The sequence below is a fragment of the Rhea americana genome, unplaced genomic scaffold, assembly GCF_003343005.1.
Source record: "Rhea americana isolate MKP2758 unplaced genomic scaffold, rheAme1 scaffold_310, whole genome shotgun sequence".
NCBI classification, from domain to species: domain Eukaryota; kingdom Metazoa; phylum Chordata; class Aves; order Rheiformes; family Rheidae; genus Rhea; species Rhea americana.
The window spans coordinates 163,251-182,594 of NW_028186436.1; the positions used below are offsets into that span (position 1 = coordinate 163,251).

The 19,344-nt window shown below is 40.0% G+C and overlaps 1 protein-coding gene across 2 annotated transcripts in view; it reads left to right on the forward strand.

The window, feature by feature from the left end:
• The first annotated feature begins 81 nt into the window (after nt 1-81).
• AKT1 (AKT serine/threonine kinase 1) overlaps nt 82-19,344 on the forward strand; it is a 74,222-nt gene continuing 54,959 nt past the window's right edge. Inside the window, exons 1-3 of one of the 2 annotated variants that reach the window (XM_085310120.1) lie at nt 82-159; nt 830-904; nt 7,438-7,610. In XM_085310120.1, coding sequence (XP_085166246.1) covers nt 7,565-7,610 — 46 coding nt within the window. In that variant the 5' untranslated portion in view covers nt 82-159; nt 830-904; nt 7,438-7,564. The remainder of the gene's footprint in view (nt 160-829; nt 905-7,437; nt 7,611-19,344) is intronic. The other variant, XM_085310121.1, reaches the window with a different exon arrangement.

Below are 19,344 nucleotides of genomic sequence, written 5' to 3' on the forward strand. Positions count from 1 at the left end.
GGGGTGCCCCGCCGCTGCCCCCTCCTCCCCGGCGCGGCCGGGCTGCGGGGAGGAGGAGGAGGAGGGGAGGCGGCGGGCCGCGGCCGGCCCCCGGCGGCCGTCCTGCCGGCGGAGCCGGGCTGGGGGCGAACAGGAAGCTGTTGGCTTCCCCGGGATGCGGTAAATGAAAGTGCAGCGGGGCGCGGGTGGCCGTCCGTCCGTCTGTCCATCCATCCCCTTCCTCTCCCGGGCCGGGCCCCCGCGCAGCCCGGCCTCCCCCGGCGGGCGCGGGCTGGTGGCAAAGCTGCGGCAAGCGAAGGAGCCGAGGCAGCTTCTCCCCCCCCCCCCCCCGTGGAGCCCTCTCGGGCTTGCGGACCACCGGGAGCGGGGCGGGGGGGGGGGTGCTGATGGCGGCGGGCTTCCCTCCGGCCGCGTTTGCCGTGGGGAGGCTGTTGTGCAGCACTGGTGCGCTCGGGGGTTGCAGTCGTGTTTCGCTAGACCTCTGGGTTGGTTGTCCACAGATGCCCCCTTCTTCCCCTCCCTCCTCCCCCCACCCCGGGTGAAATTCAGCAATTACTGAAATGTTCTTGGAGACTTTGTGCACTTTTTCTTCCGTTTCTTTGTAAAAACGTCTAAGTCCTACTATGTTCACATACTGGGACTATTTTTAATATATATTTTTGCTGGCAATATAGTGTTGATGCCAGTGTGTTTGTGCCTTATCAATATCTTTCCCCCCTTCGGGAAAGTGATTAACTGTTTCTCTTTTTGCTTTGTTTTTCTACCATCCCTAATATAGAATGAGAAGCAAATCCCTGATTTGCTCTTGTTTGTTTTATTTATACCACAGGAGGGATGTACATTTCAAAATACAATTATAAAAGGGAGTTACTAACACTTAATTCAGAAGAATATTTGTTTACAGGTAAATAAATTTGACATATTGCATGACTAGTAATTACTTTTATATAGTAGTTAATTTCCTGATGACAGCTACAACATTTGTCTGAGTTAATAGATTTAAAGACGCTGTGGAGCTAGATTATTATTATTTTTATATTTTATTTAAGAGGGTTTTCACTGTGTACAGTGTTTATAGAACTGCTTTTTGGTGTGAAGAAATGGTAAATCAAATTGAAAAATTGAGGCAGTATGAGCATGTAACTTATAAGCCAGAAAGTGAATGCTGGAGCTACAAAATGTCCTTATTAGAGTAAATTAAATTCTTCTTTTAAGAGAAATAAAATAGAGGATTGTGACTGACTTCATTTGTTTGGGGGGGGACAGAGCAAAACTTTTGTTATGAGTACTTTAAAATGGAGTTTGATTAAATGCAGCTTAAATTAGTACAAAAATTCTGTGCAGCACAGTTCTTATATGAGCATAAACTGTAAAAGGACTTGTTCTTGTTTGGGAACATAAAGAGGATTTTGTCTAGCCTGGGTCTTTGACAGAGTATGAAGAAGTTGTCTCTTTTCTGCCATCACTCAGTTTTGAAATAGGCAGCTTAGTCTGTCCTATCAAACTCTAGCTGTGATTGCAGCTTGGACAGCTGAATGTCGTAATCCTGGCCCCTCACCTGAACAAAATTAACCTCCTGTCTATTGATTAGGAAAGACATGAGAGCATAAGGCATTTCAAACTGCTGTTTTATTAACCTAGATTGTGCCCAAAGATTAAAAGAAGGTGGACGTGGTTTTAGAGATTTTTTTTCTGTTGCTTTCTGTTTACAATTTTTCTGACAGCTCTCAAGAGCAGCTTTTCCAAACCTTGTGATAAGCCATATGTGCTGTCATGAAATACCTGTTTAGACATGGTGTTATTCTTAATGGAACATCACATGGGCTAATAGCAAATATTAGTGACCACGCCTAACTCAAGGCCCTCAATGCGTTTTTGTAAAGTTAGCTAAGATGCTGGAACAAACTGGTCCTCGTATGCTTTTGTGAAAGTTCTCTGTCTGCATTTGGCAAGTGGGTCACGGAGCAAGGCTACCAGGGGTTTAGAGGGCCTTGAAAGCATTGGAACCACTGCTACTCCTGTGAAACGCTGAAGGTAGGATTTGCATATTGCAGGAGATGTGCTTCACTGGTCAAAGTGTGGTGGGGACACCCATCTATACACTCTACTTAAAATACTGGCTAGAGCCCAACTTGGTTGTGTCCATGCTGTTTATGTGTAATTGACAGTGAGCTTAAAATGAAGTCTGGGATGTGTTGCGGAAGAGAGCTTAGGTTGTTCGTGGTATCCCTTGTCATGGGCCCAAGCACACTTCTACTCCCCTGCAGCTGGCTGTTTGCTCTTCTGACAATGTCACGTGGCCAAGGTAGGCAGACAAGAGCTGCTAGATCCTTTTTGGAGTGGTCCTGGTTTTGTGTGTTATAAGAACGTGTGGGCTGTTAAGGCACAGAGTGCCCTGGGAACATGGTAACCGTGCCACACCAGAGCAGCGGGTGTCCAATGATAGGCACAGTGATGGGGCAAAGTGTTAATCTGGGAACATCCTTTGCATTAACCTGCTTTCTGATTCGTGCTAACTGGTACAGTCTAGACAGAGCATAACGTGCCAAGTGTGGCAAGGACAGGGCTGAGGTTAGGAGATCTGTTCCTCTTTAAATCTCTTGCTTACTTTCCCTCACGAAGGTGAAGTGATAATCATAGATGCTTCTACATCCTGTAAGCTAAAGTTTCAGCTTCAGTGTTCTGGAAGAATTCATTTTCTTCCTGGTCTGCTTTAGAGTGTGCGTAGAAATGAATATAAAATTTCCTCTTGAAAAGGGCAAGGAGGGCAGATTTCTCTCTCGATTTTTGTTTGGGTTTGGAGACAAAAGAAGGCCAACATAATAGGAAGAAGAGAGTAAGATAAGGTACTCTAATGCGGCTATCCCAAATATGGAAAAGACAGTTCTGCTCCACCTTTTGTTGGAAGGTTGGTTTGACCAAGTCTTTAAAATGGGTTTCACTGTTGCAGTGCATAGGGAAGTGAGTAATCTCATTCATATATTAATTCCTTAAAGGTTATTAAAGTCTTCATAAATAATTATTTACTGCACCTCAACCTTATAAGGAATGTTTTGTTATTGGAAAAGGTGTTACAGAAATGTATTTTGAAAAATGAATGAGCAAATGGGTTTGAATGCTAAGAGAAAGACAGAGTTGTTTAGCTTTTGACAGTGTTCAGTCATGTGCAGACACAGACTGGAGCAGTCAGGTCATACTTACCTCAAATGCCCTCTGTTCACTGGGAACCATTCCTAGATGGCAGTAAATGAGGACTGTAATCATTCATTTTTTTCCCCTTCCCCCCTCCCCCCCCTTCAGGATTTTATGCAAAAGAAACTTTCTCTGGTTTACCCATCTTCCATAATGCATTGACCTGTAGTTACTTCTCTATTACAGGAAATTACTATTACTTGCTACCACTGTTTTCAATACTGTCCTTTATTAAAATATATTAGGCACAGTTTGAATATGTATTTTAAAATGTATCAGATAGAGTGGGTTTGCTGCTGCTGTATGAATTGATATCTTATTGCATGGTGAGAAGAGGTAGCTTAAGAAATAGCTTAAGAAAAGTCCCCTCTCATGAAATTACACTTCCCCATAGCTAACTGAAGAACCAAGCAGGACCCCATGTTGCAGGTTGGCACTAGGGTGTGTTTAGTGCCCCACTTGACTGCACCATGCAAACCTATCTGCTATGCATGGGTGCTTCGCATCCCCTCCACCTTCTCCTTCCCTGTGAAGGAGGTGGGCAGGTAAAGATGCATCCCTGATAGCAGAGTAACAGTAGTAAATTGGGGAAAAAAATATATGTATTTACTTAGAAATTACATAGAGAAGTCAGGCCAAACTTACTGGGATGCCATAGAGGCTAGAAAAAATTGCTCCTCTGAACTTTGATTTTCTTTGCTGATTTGTTTTCTGGACTATATTGTTATTCTAATTCAGATTGAGTTGAAAATTTAGCCTATGAAAAGTAGGAGGTTGCTAAGTGAAAGTCTGGGCAAGTGTTACCCCAGAAAGAGATGAAGAAATTTAGCTTGTGGTTTTAGAATTTTGTACTCCCTCTCCTTTTTCTGTTTTTAATGAGATTGTCCTTTCTACAAAGCAGCTTTACTCATAGCTTTCTTTTTTTACATATTGTGTACCTTGACTTCAGCAAGGCTTCTGACACTGTCTCCCAGAACATCCTCCTAGCTAAGCTCAGGAAGTGTGGGTTAGACGAGCGGACAGTGAGGTGGATCGAGAACTGGCTGAAAGGCAGAGCTCAGAGGGTCATCATCGGTGGCGTGGAGTCTAGTTGGAGGCCTGTGGCTAGTGGTGCCCCCCAGGGCTCAGTACTGGGTCCCCTCCTGTTCAACTTTGTCATCAATGACCTGGATGAGGGGACAGAGTGCCTCCTCACCACGTTTGCTGATGATAACAAGCTGGGAGGAGTGGCTGACACAGCTGAGGGCTGTGCTGCCATTCAGAGAGACCTGGACAGGCTGGAGAGCTGGGCAGAGAGGAACCTCATGAGGTTCAACAAGGGCAAGTGCAGAGTGCTGCACCTAGGAATAACCCTAGGCACCAGTACAAGGTGGGGGCTGACCTTCTGGAGAGCAGCTCTGCAGAGAAGGACCTGGGAGTGCTGGTGGATGACAGGCTGACCATAAGCCAGCAATGTGCCCTTGTGGCCAAGAAGGCCAATGGTCTCCTGGGGTGCATTAGGAAGACTGTTGCCTGCAGATCGAAGGAGGTGATCCTGCCCCTCTACTCGGCCCTGAGGAGGCCTCATCTTGAGTACTGTGTCCAGTTCTGGGCTCCCCAGGACAAGAGAGACATGGAGCTACTGGAGAGAGTCCAGCGTAGGGCTACAAGGATGATCAGAGGGCTGGAGCACCTGCCCTCTGAGGAACGGCTGCGAGAGCTGGGCCTCTTCAGCCTGGGGAAGAGAAGGCTGAGGGGGGATCTCATCAATGTGTATAAGTACCTGAAGGGAGGGTGTCAAGGGGACAAGGACAAACTCTTTTCAGTTGTCCCATGTGACAGGACAAGAGGCAGTGGGCAGAAATGGAACCATAGGAAGTTCTACCTGAAAGTGAGGGGGGGGGGGACTTCTTCCCTGTGAGAGCGACGGAGCACTGGAAGAGGTTGCCCAGAGAGGTTGTGGAGTCTCCTTCTCTGGAGATCTTCAAGGCCCACCTGGATGCAACCCTGTCTACCATGCTGTAGGTGACCCTGCTGAGCAGGGAGATTGTACTAGATGATCTCCAGAGGTCCCTTCCAACATTACTGATTCTATGATATGATTATTGAAAAAGATGTTGATAGTTTAATGCATTTAGGCTGTTGAATTCAAAACACAGAGGTAGGTTACACAGTCCCTATCTTCTGTTCTGGCACAATGTTATAAGCGTTAATTTTCACATCTTGGTGTTGCATTTTCAGACTTAAATGTAATAATCATAGGGATTTTGTTCAACACCTTACAGATTGCTTGATGCTTAAAAGAAGCCTTTAACTGAGGCCTAGTCTGCTGTTGATGTCAAAAGTAAGCCTGGGTAGTGTGAGCATTGTACGTGCATTTTTGAAAGGAGAATGAAAGCCTGCCGTATTAGTCAAGTTGTATTTTAATTGCTCCTCTAAAGGAGTTTGTTCTAAGACAGCTCTGGTAGCTGTGCATTACTAGTCTCCATTCTGCAACATATAGTTTTCTTATGTTTATTTGTGAAATTAATTATTTTGTGGCTGTCCCAAAGTCATTTTTGTGTGCATTTTCCCTCCCTCAGGCAAACCTCTTATCTATTTCTTGGAGCTGATGATAATTATAAGCAGTAAGATGTGGCAGATTCGTAACTTGGAAAAAACAGCATATTTCTGGGGGGGGAGGGGGAAAGAAAAAAAACATTATTGGTAATGATGGGAGGTAGCGATAAACAGTGGGAGTTCATAGGCAAGAGTATCAAGGGACTGACCGCCTTTCTCTCCCAAATTCTCCCGGTCAATTTGTTTCCAGTGCCTGAGATTGCCAGTGCTCTGAAAGAGATAGTCTTCCAAGCAAGGAAGATAAATGTGAACAATGAAATGTGCAGCCTCTTCTTTCTCTGCTGGATTCATTTTGGCACATGTTGCTTCTATCCAAGGTTGTCTGAGGGAGTTATATGGGATTAGGTGCTTGTAAACCTTGTTTCTAGTGAATGGATATCACCTGTGTACTTGCAGATAATTGATGCTCATGTGCCAAATCCATACAGAGATGGCATATATTTGTTAGGAGAGAATATAATCTCTCTGTGTTTGGAGAGAGCCTCCAATAAAAACTAGGTCTTTGGCTGAAGGAGGGAAGTGTGCTATGAATGCTGCTAGATTCGTTTATATTAAACTTCTTAATTATTGCTAGCAACTTGGCACCAATTACATTTTTGATCACTCAAGTAATATCAAATGGAAGGGAAGTGTGGACACTTCTGAGTGCACAGAAGTCATTAAAAAAAAAAAAGCAAAAACCAAACAAATTTTACACCACAGGCAGAAAAATAATCAGATTCAATATACAAAAATAATAAAAGCTAATGCATCTGGGAAGAAATTACTTTCAATGAGAGAAGAAAAACATGAACATTTCTGTGGTAGGCAGACACAAACTAAATATTTTCAGTAAGATACAACAATTTTGAGTGATTTTTAAAAAGGGAAATCATCTCATAAAGCAGAGTAGTAAAAATCTTAACTTGCATTTAGGTGCATGTATTTCATTGCTAGGAAGACAGCATCAAGCTATGATGTGTTCAGAGAAGAGCAATCAAAATTGATGTAGGTGCTGATTTTTTTTGACAAGGTTACATGAGCTTATCTGAGATTCTTTGTGTATGTTTAGGACAGGTAGAAGTTATAATATCAAAGATAGAAAAGACAATTTTTACGGCAAGCCCGGGAGATTTGAGTGGGATTAACAGGATCAGATTGAAGCTAGGAAAATTTGAAGCAGAGTGTTGGGAATTCTTCCTGTCAAAAGTGTATCTCTAAGGTGCGCTGTGTTTTAGTTGATGGCCTGAGATGCACTGGGCTGTAAGAAGACCTTCCAAAAGAAATTCTGGAAGTCTCAGTATCAGGAAATATTTAAAACTAGACTTTGTTAAGTCTCTGAAGTTTTTCTTGCTGTTGGAAAGAGCTTGATGTTGCTGGAGGGATGGAAGAAATCTACTAGGCAAAGTCTTGCATCCTCCTCTGATCTAGTGTGAGTGATACTGTGAGTGTGCCCACGGTCAACCTGTTTAGTGAAGAAGCAAGACTTCAGCTGGCGTTTATTTCAGTACCTCCACCCTCAGAGTTATAAAAATCCATGTGAAGGAGAAAGCCCTCACTTAGTATTTATAATAATAGAGAAAAGAAAGCCTCTCCCTGTTGTATCCATTACTTTTTGTGTGTGACAAACCTTAAAATGATGGTGTGCTCTTTTTTTCATCTTTTTAGAAATAGCTGAGAAGCAGAGAAAGAAAAAAAACAAACCCTTTTTGTGGACCCTACTGCTGGAGTTCAGAAATTTCAACAGAGTGCTTTTTTGACGTAAACTGATATTTCAAGAGACATTCCTGCCATTATGAATGAAGTAGCAATAGTGAAGGAAGGGTGGCTTCACAAACGAGGTAAGTGTTTTCCTTGTGGGAATACTGGATGTTTGGTCATTCAGTAAATTGACTTTCTCAGGGTGATCTCTCACTTAATGATGTATCTTAAGTAGTGCGTTCTTATTGTCCTGTTTACCATAATTGGAAGCTGTATATAAGGAATGTGCATGACTTTCTCTCATGTTTGAGAAAGCACAGGTATAAGGGTGTTTTTCTGGGTGTGTGCGCATGCACAGAAAAATGTGCCAACTGCTTAGTTTGAAATGATTTTAAAGATAGCAGCTGAAAGAGGTGCTGCTTGGAGAGTTAAAATGTACCAAATTTTTATTTTAAATGGAGGTTTGTAACTTTTCCATTTGTGTGCATACACTGCTGGAAGGGAGAATTGAGGTAAATCTTCATTTGAACAGTCGAAAGTATGCTTGTGTTTTGTGAGCAATGCTGTGCTCTTGCAGAGACTTGCTAGAGAAAGCGTTGTTTTGTTTGTGACTGAGCCACTCTTGGTACCAGTGTCTCAGACATGAAGAATAGCCTTGAGTTTTGTGCACTCTGTGCATTTCTGTTTACTGCTAATGAAATCTGACTTTTATAAAAAGTCTTTATTCTTGGCTGGGTGGGGAAATTGAAAGAAGTCACATGCATCATTATGCTTTTTACATTCTTAGATGTTTTATTATCAAAACACTGGGTTTGTTCTTTGAGGGGGTTTTTCTTGCTTTGTTTCAAGTACTGTGATGCTGCTTCTATAAAGTACTTGACTTACCTGTTTCTTTGTATTGCACTATCCTTTCTTGGAAAGGAGAGAACGATACTAGGTACTTTCCATAATCTCATCATTTTTTTGGACCAAAAACACAATTTGTATGCTCCAGCAGTAAGGAAGCTTGCTGGTTCTGCAGACTCAGGATTTTTCTAGAGGCTTTGCAACAACTTGCCTGAAGGTGCAAAGGTAGAGCATAATTATTTTTGGAAGAAAATGGAAGTATGTTATGCTCACCTTGATAAAGACTGATGGCTCTTCTGCAAGAAGAGCAAAGTTAATAATCCAGGTTTTGAAAGGGTGAAAATGTGTATTTCTGATGGTTAGATATACAGTTTATTTTTGCAAGTTGTCTTGTGCTTAATTCTAAAAACATTTTGATACCATTGATGATGTTTTTCAGTTTTTTGTTCTAGTTGTTCGCAGTCAAACTGGGACAGGAATGCCCGTTTCTGTTGGTTATTTAAATAACTCATTGGATAATTCTGGTAAAGTCAGGCTAGCTTGTTCTGATAGTGCATTTGAGAATTACATTGTTTGGATAAAACAGGAGGGAAAAATACAGAATTTTGTTTCCCATTCTCATTTATAATTCTAGAAGCTCTTTAAACCTAAAATACCTCTTTGATTTAAATCATGTTTTTAACCTGATTTTTTTAACCTTCTATTGTCATAATTTTTTTCCTATTTATCTCTAACTGAAAGATAGGAGGGAAACTTTGGATTGTTATTTTGAACAGCGCTGTACGTAATTCTAGGGGAGACATTAACTTTAAAAAACATGAAAATAGAACTGGAAAAGCACATGTATTGTCAGTATGATTCAGAGGCAGATGTGTCTGAACCATTTAATACAGTCTTGTTATATTTCAAACCTGTTTGTATTTACTCTTGAGAGTTCTAATTTTCTATATTTCTAGGATTATCATATAACTTCTTTCAAGGAAGGATTATCATATAACTTCCTTTCTCTGGAAGAAGTGTTCATAAAAGATGCCTGATCTGGAGATCTCCTTTTCTTTTTTCTTTTTTAAATTACCTTAAACAGATTATTATCTGTGGTGGGTTGTTGAAAGAATTACGATAAGATTATCTGTTAACCATATTTCCATTTCTCCCACCCCAAATGGTAGTGTACATGTTCTGTACATTTGAGATTGAAAAGTTGTGCTCAAATTGATTGCATGTTGGTGTTTTCTGGATGCTGGTAAACCCCATCTTTTTAACCTGTTCTCTAGTGCTTGTCCTTTCTACCTTCTTGATGCATGCAGTAACACCTATTTCATTCCACTTTATCGATTTCTGTGACAGTTGATTTGGTATTGTCCATCTGAGGTTTCAGAAAGTGATATTGTGTCTCCTTCTTGGCTTGCTGGTATACTGTCTGTGTCAGCTCTGTTATTCTTCGTTTTCTTAGCTGTTTTCAAATCAATTGAGAAATTCAATTCTCTTGGTTGAAGTGGTGGTGGTGGGGAACGACAGGGAGACCAATACACTTGTGTATGTTTGTCTGCTTTGTAAAGGATTTTTTTGTCATCTATATTTATTGTCAGACAGATCTGTGCTTGAGAAAGACCCTATCAGTTTGCTAGCTCTGCAAGATTAAGTACTTCAACCACAGGATGTTTCCAAAACTGATGCCTGATACTGTGAGCTTCTGAAGTAAGGCATAAACAATAATTACTACAGGGAGGGACTGCTAAAGGAGGATTTCAGATCTAGGAAATGTGTATTGTTTGTCTTTTGGATAGCTTATAAAGCTGAGGGTTGGACGGCTTGTGGCCTTTAAAGATCCTAGGGCTTTCCACATGCAAATATTTTAAGTAGTGTTTGGCCAAAATCCAGATTGGGCAATCATGTTCTGTCTACCTAAAATTCTCCCTGTAGCTTCAGTTGGATATGGTATCTATTAGTTCCTGTCCTGAGCAGTTGAACAGTGTGGATGTGTGCCATTAAACAGTTGCTACATCTCACCTCAGCAATGTCTTAATTTTGGTGGTTTTAATGATTTGTATATGTATAAATCAGCCTGCAAAGTGCTCTGGAGCCCTTCTGGATGGCAGGTGTATATAAGCATAAAGCTATCATTATCAGGAGCAGGTGTTTTTGGCCTGGCAGGGTAATAGCAGGGCTTTCTAGAATTCTGTGTTGTTTTCTTCTGTCAGCTTGCTTTAGATTTCTGTTGTTGTTTCCAAGATTAAAATACAAATGGAGAAATGAAATTGAACATCTCTGCCTGGCTGAGAATTCTTGGCAGTTCTGTAAGTCGATGGCTTAAAGGAAGTTCTACTTCCAGTAGCACAGATGTTTGCTTGTGCAGAGGCCAGAGTCATTTCCATGACATGTCTAACCTCAAGCAGGCAGAAATGTTAGAATTCATGAATGAACTTTTTTTGAACCCCCCCCCCCCCAGTTGGCAGCACTTGGTGCTGTTACTCTAATCGGAGTGAGGTGGTAGACTCTTAGGTGCAGACAAAAGCAGTAGTTAAAATCCTAATTGCTCTTTTCAGAACTGCAGCTGAAGTGGTTACACAAATGCATTGAAAATTTGGGGTGAGGAAACTTGGTTTTGAGATTGGTGTACTGGGTATATGTGTGTGACACTTGTACTCCCTGGCTGTGTTGTGTTGGAGGATTATTAGGAAGGTAAGGAGGAAGAGGGGTAGTTGCCGAGGAGCCGTAATCATGATTGAATATGAGGGAGCATGGAGAAAATTATTTGTCCTAATTGCTACTTGTTGAAATTCTGAGATTATTGATTTTCTAGATGTCTGTCATGAGCATCCTAACTTCGGGTCCTGTGATATGGAACTTCTTAGATAAAGGTATACCTGAATGTATTTAATTTAATGATCCATTTCATAAATCTTGTTGGATTTCTTGCATCTTCCTGCTCTGGTCCCTGTTTTGTAAAGGTCCTTCTATTGTATTCAGTTTGTGTTCCCCCCTCCCTTTTTCTTCCTTTCTGCAAGGCTAACAAAGAGTGGGATTGTGCATTTTAATACTCTGTCATCTCTGTCTTCCCTTGCATGTCCGGTTTTCTTATTAGGGCATAAACTCTTATAGAAAGAGGAGTCTTTGGAGGGAGAGAGAGAGAGGAGGAGGGAAGAGTGTACACTGACATTTAAAGAAGGAAACAGAATAAAGAATAACTCTGAAGCAGTTATAAGCAACAGAAGGGACCGATATATTCATCCATTATGTTTAGCAGTAAATGTGGAACAACTTTTTTAGGGAGGGGCAGTTGCTTCCTTTTTGTTCATTTTTTAAATAGTATATAAACACTGCACAGTAATTTAAACCATGAAAACCAGAACAAGCCCTCCACATGTCACTCTGGTGCGGACTATAGGCAGATACAATTATTTGTCTAATTTGAAATCTAGTTGTCAGAAAAAAATTACTAGAGATTATTACATGAGGAATTATATAAAAGATAGTTATTCCACTGCTGGAAAAAAACACAGATTTTTAAGGAATTACTTCTATAATGAAATGGAGTGATACAGATGTTCTAATACATAACCAGTAGTCCTTGGTGATTGCAAAGATCCTAACTTGATCTATTCTGTAGCTTCACTGCATAAATTGAATACAGGATCCATATATAAAATACAAGTGAAGAATTGTTGCTCTTTTATCTAGTAGAATAACACAGGCTATGAACTTTAGCTTTGTTATTTTGAGCACTAGTTCATACTTTCAGTATTCTGTTAGTATGGTTCAAAACAAGGTTATATGGTGTATGACAAGGAGTAAACATTTAGAGGGTTTTTTGTTTTGAGTTTGCCAGTGGGTCTCTTGTGTTGCTGTTTTCCTGCACCTCTTCTTTCTTTTCTGTTCTGACCATGTCCACTACCTCTTTTTCTGTGTGTATTTGTTTTATTTTGGGATGTTCTGTGTTGGTTTTTTGTTGTTGTTTTTGCTATTATTTTTTTCAACCTTGGCTTTTGGTGGTCCATGGGATGTTTCTTGATGACCTGTGTAGCTAGAACCTCTAAGGTTCAGATTAGTTCAAGGATTGCCTGGCTTTCATGGCATTTCAAAGGAGTGGCTGTGGTACTTGATACAAGGGATCCTAAGACACTCTGAACTCTGAAGATGCCAGGTAAGTGGGCACAGCTACTTCGGAGGAAAAACTGGGGAGAAGAGGAGAGGTAAGAAAACCAGATAGGGGCTAAAGAAAAACTAGGGGGAAAGTCTGTTAGAGAGGGGAAGAAGTTGATGCTGCTTCCAAAGTTGAAGGTTTGGGTTTTCAGGGAAGTCTGTTGCTGTTCTGATTGAAAGTAAAAGATAAGTTGTGTCAGTTTGTGTTTTTTCTTGTGTGTCTCTTTTTGAACACAAGGGGCAATAATTTTACGATGCCAGCTCTTGATTGCTTTCATTTTGCTTGCCCTATTCTGGGAAAAGGGGATTGGGGAGGAACCAGGAAACCAGGGACCAATAAATCTGACCTTGGTGGTAGGCAAGATGCTAGAGACATTAAGAAAGGATGAGATCACAAAACATCTGGAGAAATATGAGCTGATAATGGCTAGTCAGCTAGACTGTTTTGGAGGGTAAATCTCATCTGGTGGAATTATTTGTGAAGAGGTCACAGGAAACAGGCTGGATACAGTGTATGGTAGAAAGTCTGCTGTGGAGGGCCAGGGAGTCAAATGCTGAGAAGTATCTGATACAATGTAACTGTACTGTAGTATGTCTCTGAACCCTAAAAAAGCAAGTATAAACTAGAGATTGCTAATCTTCCTTCTAGTGAGTAGACTACTAAAATTTTTGTTCATCTCTGCTACTTTTCAGTGTCCTTTCTGAGAAAAGCAGAGCATTTTTGTGCATGAAAACTTTTTAAGCCACAGCTTCACATTTTTGAAGGATAAAGTCCACATTTATCAATAAAATTACCCCTCAAAAATGTTCTGTTTTCTACTCATTTTTCTGTAAAATATTTTAATTCTTTAGAGAAGTTTTACTAGGTTAGATAGTTTTCTCTGTTTATAAACAGGTTGTCTGGAAGTGATGTTTGAGTGGTACTGAACATGTTCTCTGAATGACAAAGAAGAGCTCAGATGTAGATGCCCAGATTGCTTATGTCAGTTCTGGAAGTTTACTTTTATATTCTGTTTTATTGTTCGTGAGAAGCTAAACAAACTAGATCTCAAATTTATCTTTGGAAATTGGGTAACATCATAAGTGACTTGTTAGAAGAGACTTGCGAATGAGGGATCTAGGACATTGCAAGCCTTGTTTAAAGTGAGCTGGTAATGCTCTATGCAGTGTATTCTGCAGAACCTGCCTGTGTTGTCTTTGATCCTCTCTTTCATGGTTCCTTCCTTTTAGAGGAGAAAAGGAAAAATAGGCCTGTGCACCAAAAAAAAAGTCCTTGTGGTTTTCAGTTCTTTATTTTCTCTCCTGGTAAGCTTTCTGAGAAGTCATCAGGCTTGGACTTAAGAAACGTATTGTGCTTGTGACTATGTTCTTTTGGAGGTAAAGAAAGCAGAGAGAAAAATGTATGCTTGTTGTTCCTGGCAGGAATGTTTTTGAGCAAGGTGCTGTGCTGCGCCTTTTAAATTTGGCGCCTTGTCCTCACTTTTAAAATTCCTTCCCCTGCAGCCCCTCCATGAGTGCCAGCAGCTTCGTTGCCTTCTGCTGTTCCCGACGCGTGCTCCTGCCGAAGCACCAGCAGTTGCACTCCCTGCCTGTGCCCCAGGCTTCCCCTGCCTGAACTTGCTCTATGTTAGTGCTATTGGTCCTAGGCTTTACCATCTGAAAAAGCTGACAAGGACTTTGATACTCGTAGAGCAGCACATGGTAACATGTAGTATATCTCTTATCCGCAGCGTTTGGCTTGCTGGCAAATTCCCTTTAAAAATTGCTGGGGTGGTTGGCAAGGGTGTTGGGAAGGGAGGATTATATAATATTTGAATATTTCATTTGAATGCACTTTAAATAACTGAGCGTTGTTGAAAAATAATTTTCAGCTTTACATTCTTGTTCCCTTTTGCCTATTGAAACAGCCTCTTTAGTAAGGAAAAAAGAATTAATGTTAATTAAAAAAAATCTCTTGGGAGAGGGGGAAGACCAAGGAGGGATTATTATTTTAAAATGAATTATATTGCAGGTACAATGCCCCTTTTAAAGGGGGAACAAAGCCCAGGAAACTATATGCGGAAAGAGGAAGAAAAAGAATGGAGAAAGAATAGCACCATATTAGGTGCGAAGTAGTTGGGTTCTGTGAGAAATACTTAGTGCAACTGAAAGGGGGAAATGCTGAAGACTGACTTTTAGGAGTGCTGCCAGAAAAAATGTGCTAGAACTCTTGAATTATTCTCCCACTTCTCTAAGTTGGGTCAAAAATGTGTGTTTTTTTTTTTTTTTTTTTTTTTAAAGCTGGTCAAACGCTATTGCGAAATTTATCAATTTATTCAAAAGCACATAGTTGTATTTGAGGACAGCTGAGGCAAACGATCGTTGCAGGCTGCGGGCAAAGGAAGCGAATTATCAGTTACTGTTTCCCTGAGCCTCTCGGGTAAGTTAGGAGAGTGTCTTTTGAAGTGCTATCCAAAGCACAGCCCTCTGGTGAACTGGGAGTGGGTTCCAGTCTTCAAGACAAGCATTATGTTTTGGATGCTGGAGCCTCACTCACGAGGTTGACGCTGATGTTGTCGGAGTAGACCTCAGGTACTGGTGAGTGTTGCGGCTACTTGCACCATTTGTTGCTAATTCTCAAATTTTAAATGCAGGCCTCATGTTTGTTGTGGCTTTAAGTCAATTCCCACCTGTGAAAACCACAAGATTTAACAATTTCATCCTTTGTTCTTCTTGAAACAGAGGAGCTTGCTAGTCCTCATCATGCAGAGGAAAAACTGGAAAACACAACCTGAGTGCTTTCCTAACAGTTCAGAGAAAGGAGAAGAAAAAGAACTATTTAATTATTAATGAAAAATCTCCAAAAAATACATGATTTAAAACTTAGATATGATTTTATTTATTTATTTATTCTAAAATGAGACCTGGCAGTATACCTGAACATTTCTGCAGTTCTGTGAAAGGAGCTGGAGCTCAAGAAATGTGTCCAGATTACACTTCAGAAAGCTGTTATTACAAGAGAGTAACTTTTGCATTTCCTGCAGGAGGCCTGAGGGGTCTAATGAATAATAGAAACGCATAATGAAACTTTATTCGAACTGCTTTTTTCTTTTTTCTTTTTTTTTTTTAATTCATGAAACTCCAGTTGAATTAAATCTCAATATTTGAAAAATAGCTTTCCAGATTTTGCCATATTTTCTCGATGAGCCTTTGTACATGCAGTGTTACATCAGCCAATGTAATGCCAGTCCGTAAGGGTGCAGTTATATTGATGTGAAAATATTTACACTAAATAGGGCTTATGCCCTGAAATATAGGGATGCACAGAATTTACATATTCATGCCACTGAGCCTGAGTTAGAGTTTCACAGTTGTAATGTCAGTAAAAAGTTACTCTTGAACAAACTACTCAAGCAGTTCAAAATCTATGCATTTTCAAGCCTCTTCACGTCTGCCCGTGGGAATGCTACCTTATATTTTACCTGTTACGTTTCAAGAACCTCCAGGCATGGAGGTATTGTATTACCTTCTGGTAATACAGATAGTCAAAAAAATAAATATTTTTTTTGTGCACTGCTGGTGGTGTGTGGGTAGTGTTTTTTTTTTTTTTTAAACATTTAGTCAAGTCCTGAATTAAGAAATAAAATGCTGTCAGTTGAAGTGATTGCTTCTCTTGGTGTTAACAAAGATCAGTTTCTACTAAATAGTGGTGGGAAAGAAAGGAGATTAGCTGATGGAAAGTTTATTTGTATAGTTTTACCTATCTTATATCTCTCTTACTCTACTGCAAGTTTATGCATGGACCAGGCTAGAATCTAGTTGTGATAATTTATGATGACAGTGTTGGTTGTGGGGCTTGGAAGTAGTTTTATAGGTGGAAATTGATTCCTGGACATAGGATATGAATTGTTTGCTGCTATAAATTCAGTAATCAAGTCATTCTGTGATAAATGTTCTTTGTGTTGCTGTTGATACTTTGGCAGTGCCTCAAGAAGGTTATGTTTTGGAGTGGTAAAGCATCACTAATCATCATGGCTTTTTCACCACTAAAATTAATTTTTAAAGAAACCTTGCCCTTTTAAAGGGGCTTTAGTAGAGAAATTGTTTTACTAATTTACTATTGCTTTTATTACTATATTTCAGAGATTGAAGGAGTAGTATAGTAGTTGATTCAACCTGATTTTTTTTTTTTTTTTTTTTTTTGCATCAGAGGTAGTTCCAAGTCTTGTTTCTCTGGTACAGATAAGTTTTTGCTATGACATGAGCATATGAAGATATAACTGATTTATCTCTTGGTCTGGAAGTTTAGATTGCCATATTACTCTACGTGATGGGAAAATTATTTTAAATGAGAGTTGGGAAAAATACTTCTTCATACATGGAAAAATCACTGTAAACTTGCCAGCAACAGCCTTCAGTAGACTTGTAGAGATATTGCCTATTGAACACTATTGTGACAGCTTGTTTCTGTTGCTTTTGGTAAAGTTTAGCCTGTAAAGTCAAGATATCCTTGCCCAGGAGAAGGGGAGAGATGGGGAGATAGTTAAATTACATCATCATGGAAGAATACCAGAATACTTAGCTTTAAAGCCATTCAAGACTACGTTGGCACCCCTTCGTTATACAGTGTAGCTGAAAACGAACTGCAGCAATAATGAACCAATCCATCTAAATCACAGCAGCTGAACAACTGACTGTTCTATCTCAAAATGCAAATGTGTTGTGCAGAATGGATTTAATTGTAAATGTTTGCTTAGTAGGGAATATGAGCCTTTTAGTTGGTGACAATAATCGTGAATACAAAGACCCACAGAATTTTAGGGTTTACATAGCTCGTCCCTGTTCTCATAAATGATATTTCAAAGTCAATTTTTTTTTAAAGTACCATTTGGCTTTATTCTAGCTAGTGAATGGAACTCTAAATGCCCGATCACTAAGCAGTGTTTAGAAAACTGAGATAAATTTAGCTATATGTATTTAGATCAGGCAGGACTTTCTGTTATATTTCTTTCAAATATATGTTAGTGCTTTTTAATAGCTGAAGATAATAAGAGGAAAAAGTGCTGACTTTCAAAGCTTAGATTTGTTTTTACAGTGCAGTAATGCTAAGTGTTGCTTAGAATATTAGGCTTTTCTACGTTCTAGCATAGTGCCTCTCAAACAATCTATTCTAGTTAAAACATCTCTATATTAAAATCGTTTCCTCTCTGTTAAAATTCTTGGAACCTGGCTACTGAATGCAGCTCACGAGAATGAGTCTTTGTCACTGGTTTGAATTTTTAATTAAAGTAAAATAGCATTGTAGCCCTTTGGGGAAAGGGAAAGCTTAGAGCTTCACTAGTAAAAAGAGAGGAAGCAGAAATATTTGCCTCTTGACTGTTACTAGGTATCTTTCTTTGTAAGAAAAAACAGATATAACTATGAAAATACAGGAAGTGTGTGTGTGTGTTTGTGCTTCTGCTGGCATCTTGTGTGTTCTTTATTAATATACTTCACATGTGGGTTAGTCCTGAAAAAGAGGCACCCCCCGAAGAATAGGCCTTTGTGACACTAGAGAAGTTCACTGTGCCAAAGTTATGGTAAGAATTTGTAAATTTTGGCTGCTGGAGTACTTCCTTCCCCTGCTATGTTTTTCATGTTAGAAACTTGTAAGTGTGGATTAGGGTGGGTTTTGTGTGTGTGTGTTTTTTTTTTTTTTTTTTTTAACTGACAATGCAAACATTCATTTCACAAACTAAACCATCCGTTCACATGACACTGCTGGCTGTATATAAATACCCTGTTGATCTTGTTCTGCAGAAGTCTTCTTTAGGCTTCCTGAGTTGCACAGAAATGGTCTGCCGCTGCTTTTTGGGCTGTGGTGTGGACCTAGAGTGTATCTGCTCAGGTTTAGTTTGCCAAATTAATGTCCCTGAAAGAAATGTTGTTACTTGGAAGAGAGCCTTCAAAGCTTGGATGTTTTTCTCTGTCTCCTTTTCTCTGTGTGTTTAAAATATTTTATTTCTGGTATCTTGAGAATTGTTTTGTTTTGCCAGTATTCCTTGGATGAAGCTGAACCTATTGGGGAGATGTTTACTATTTCTTAGTTGCAAAACGATCTTCCTCTTGAAGATGTTGTTTCTTCTTTTATTTTGTGAGTAGGCAAAGTACCTTTGGATCAAACAGTTCTGCAGAACTGCGGGACTGAGAGGATGCAGATAACTGCACTGAAAGGTGAACCTTCCTGAAGGCCCGAGAACTCATAGTTACGAGCTGTGCAACACAATCGATGGCATAGGGGTTTCATGGAGTAACCAAGGGCAGAAATCAAGTCCAAGGTTGGACTGTCATGGTGACAAAATATTTAGAAAACATTTTCTTGCCTGAAACAAAAGCTTGGATTGTGCAACATAAAGTACAGTCCCAGTACAATAAATGACTCGGTGTATTTTTAAAGAGTTCTGAGTGTTCCATGAGTGTCAGCTGCTTCCAGAGTCAGTGTTTGCAGTCTGCAGGTAAAATGAGGCATTTTTCTCTGGCTTTGCAAGCTGAGTTAATTCTCCCCCTTTACACAATGGGGTCGCAAAGATGTAGCAGGCAAACCTGGCCTCACGTTTGGAACATAGCAGACAGTCCTGTTAAGTACAGATGTAACGGTGCAGCTTACTCTCTTCTGCCATGGTGGCTCTGCTATGTTAAGAGGAGTTACTTAAAACTTTAACCTTGTCACTGGCATAAATTCTGAATAAGCTCTAGACTTGATAAGTTCTTTTATTGGGTTAGAATGTGCTGTTCTTGCTGCAGTAGGAGCCCTTTGTTCTCTAGGTGTTTCATACTTTCATAATAACTGGTACTACTTTTTATTTTTATTTTTTTAATGCCTGCCATTCTGAGATATTCCAGCTTTTTTTATATTATTCCCCCCCC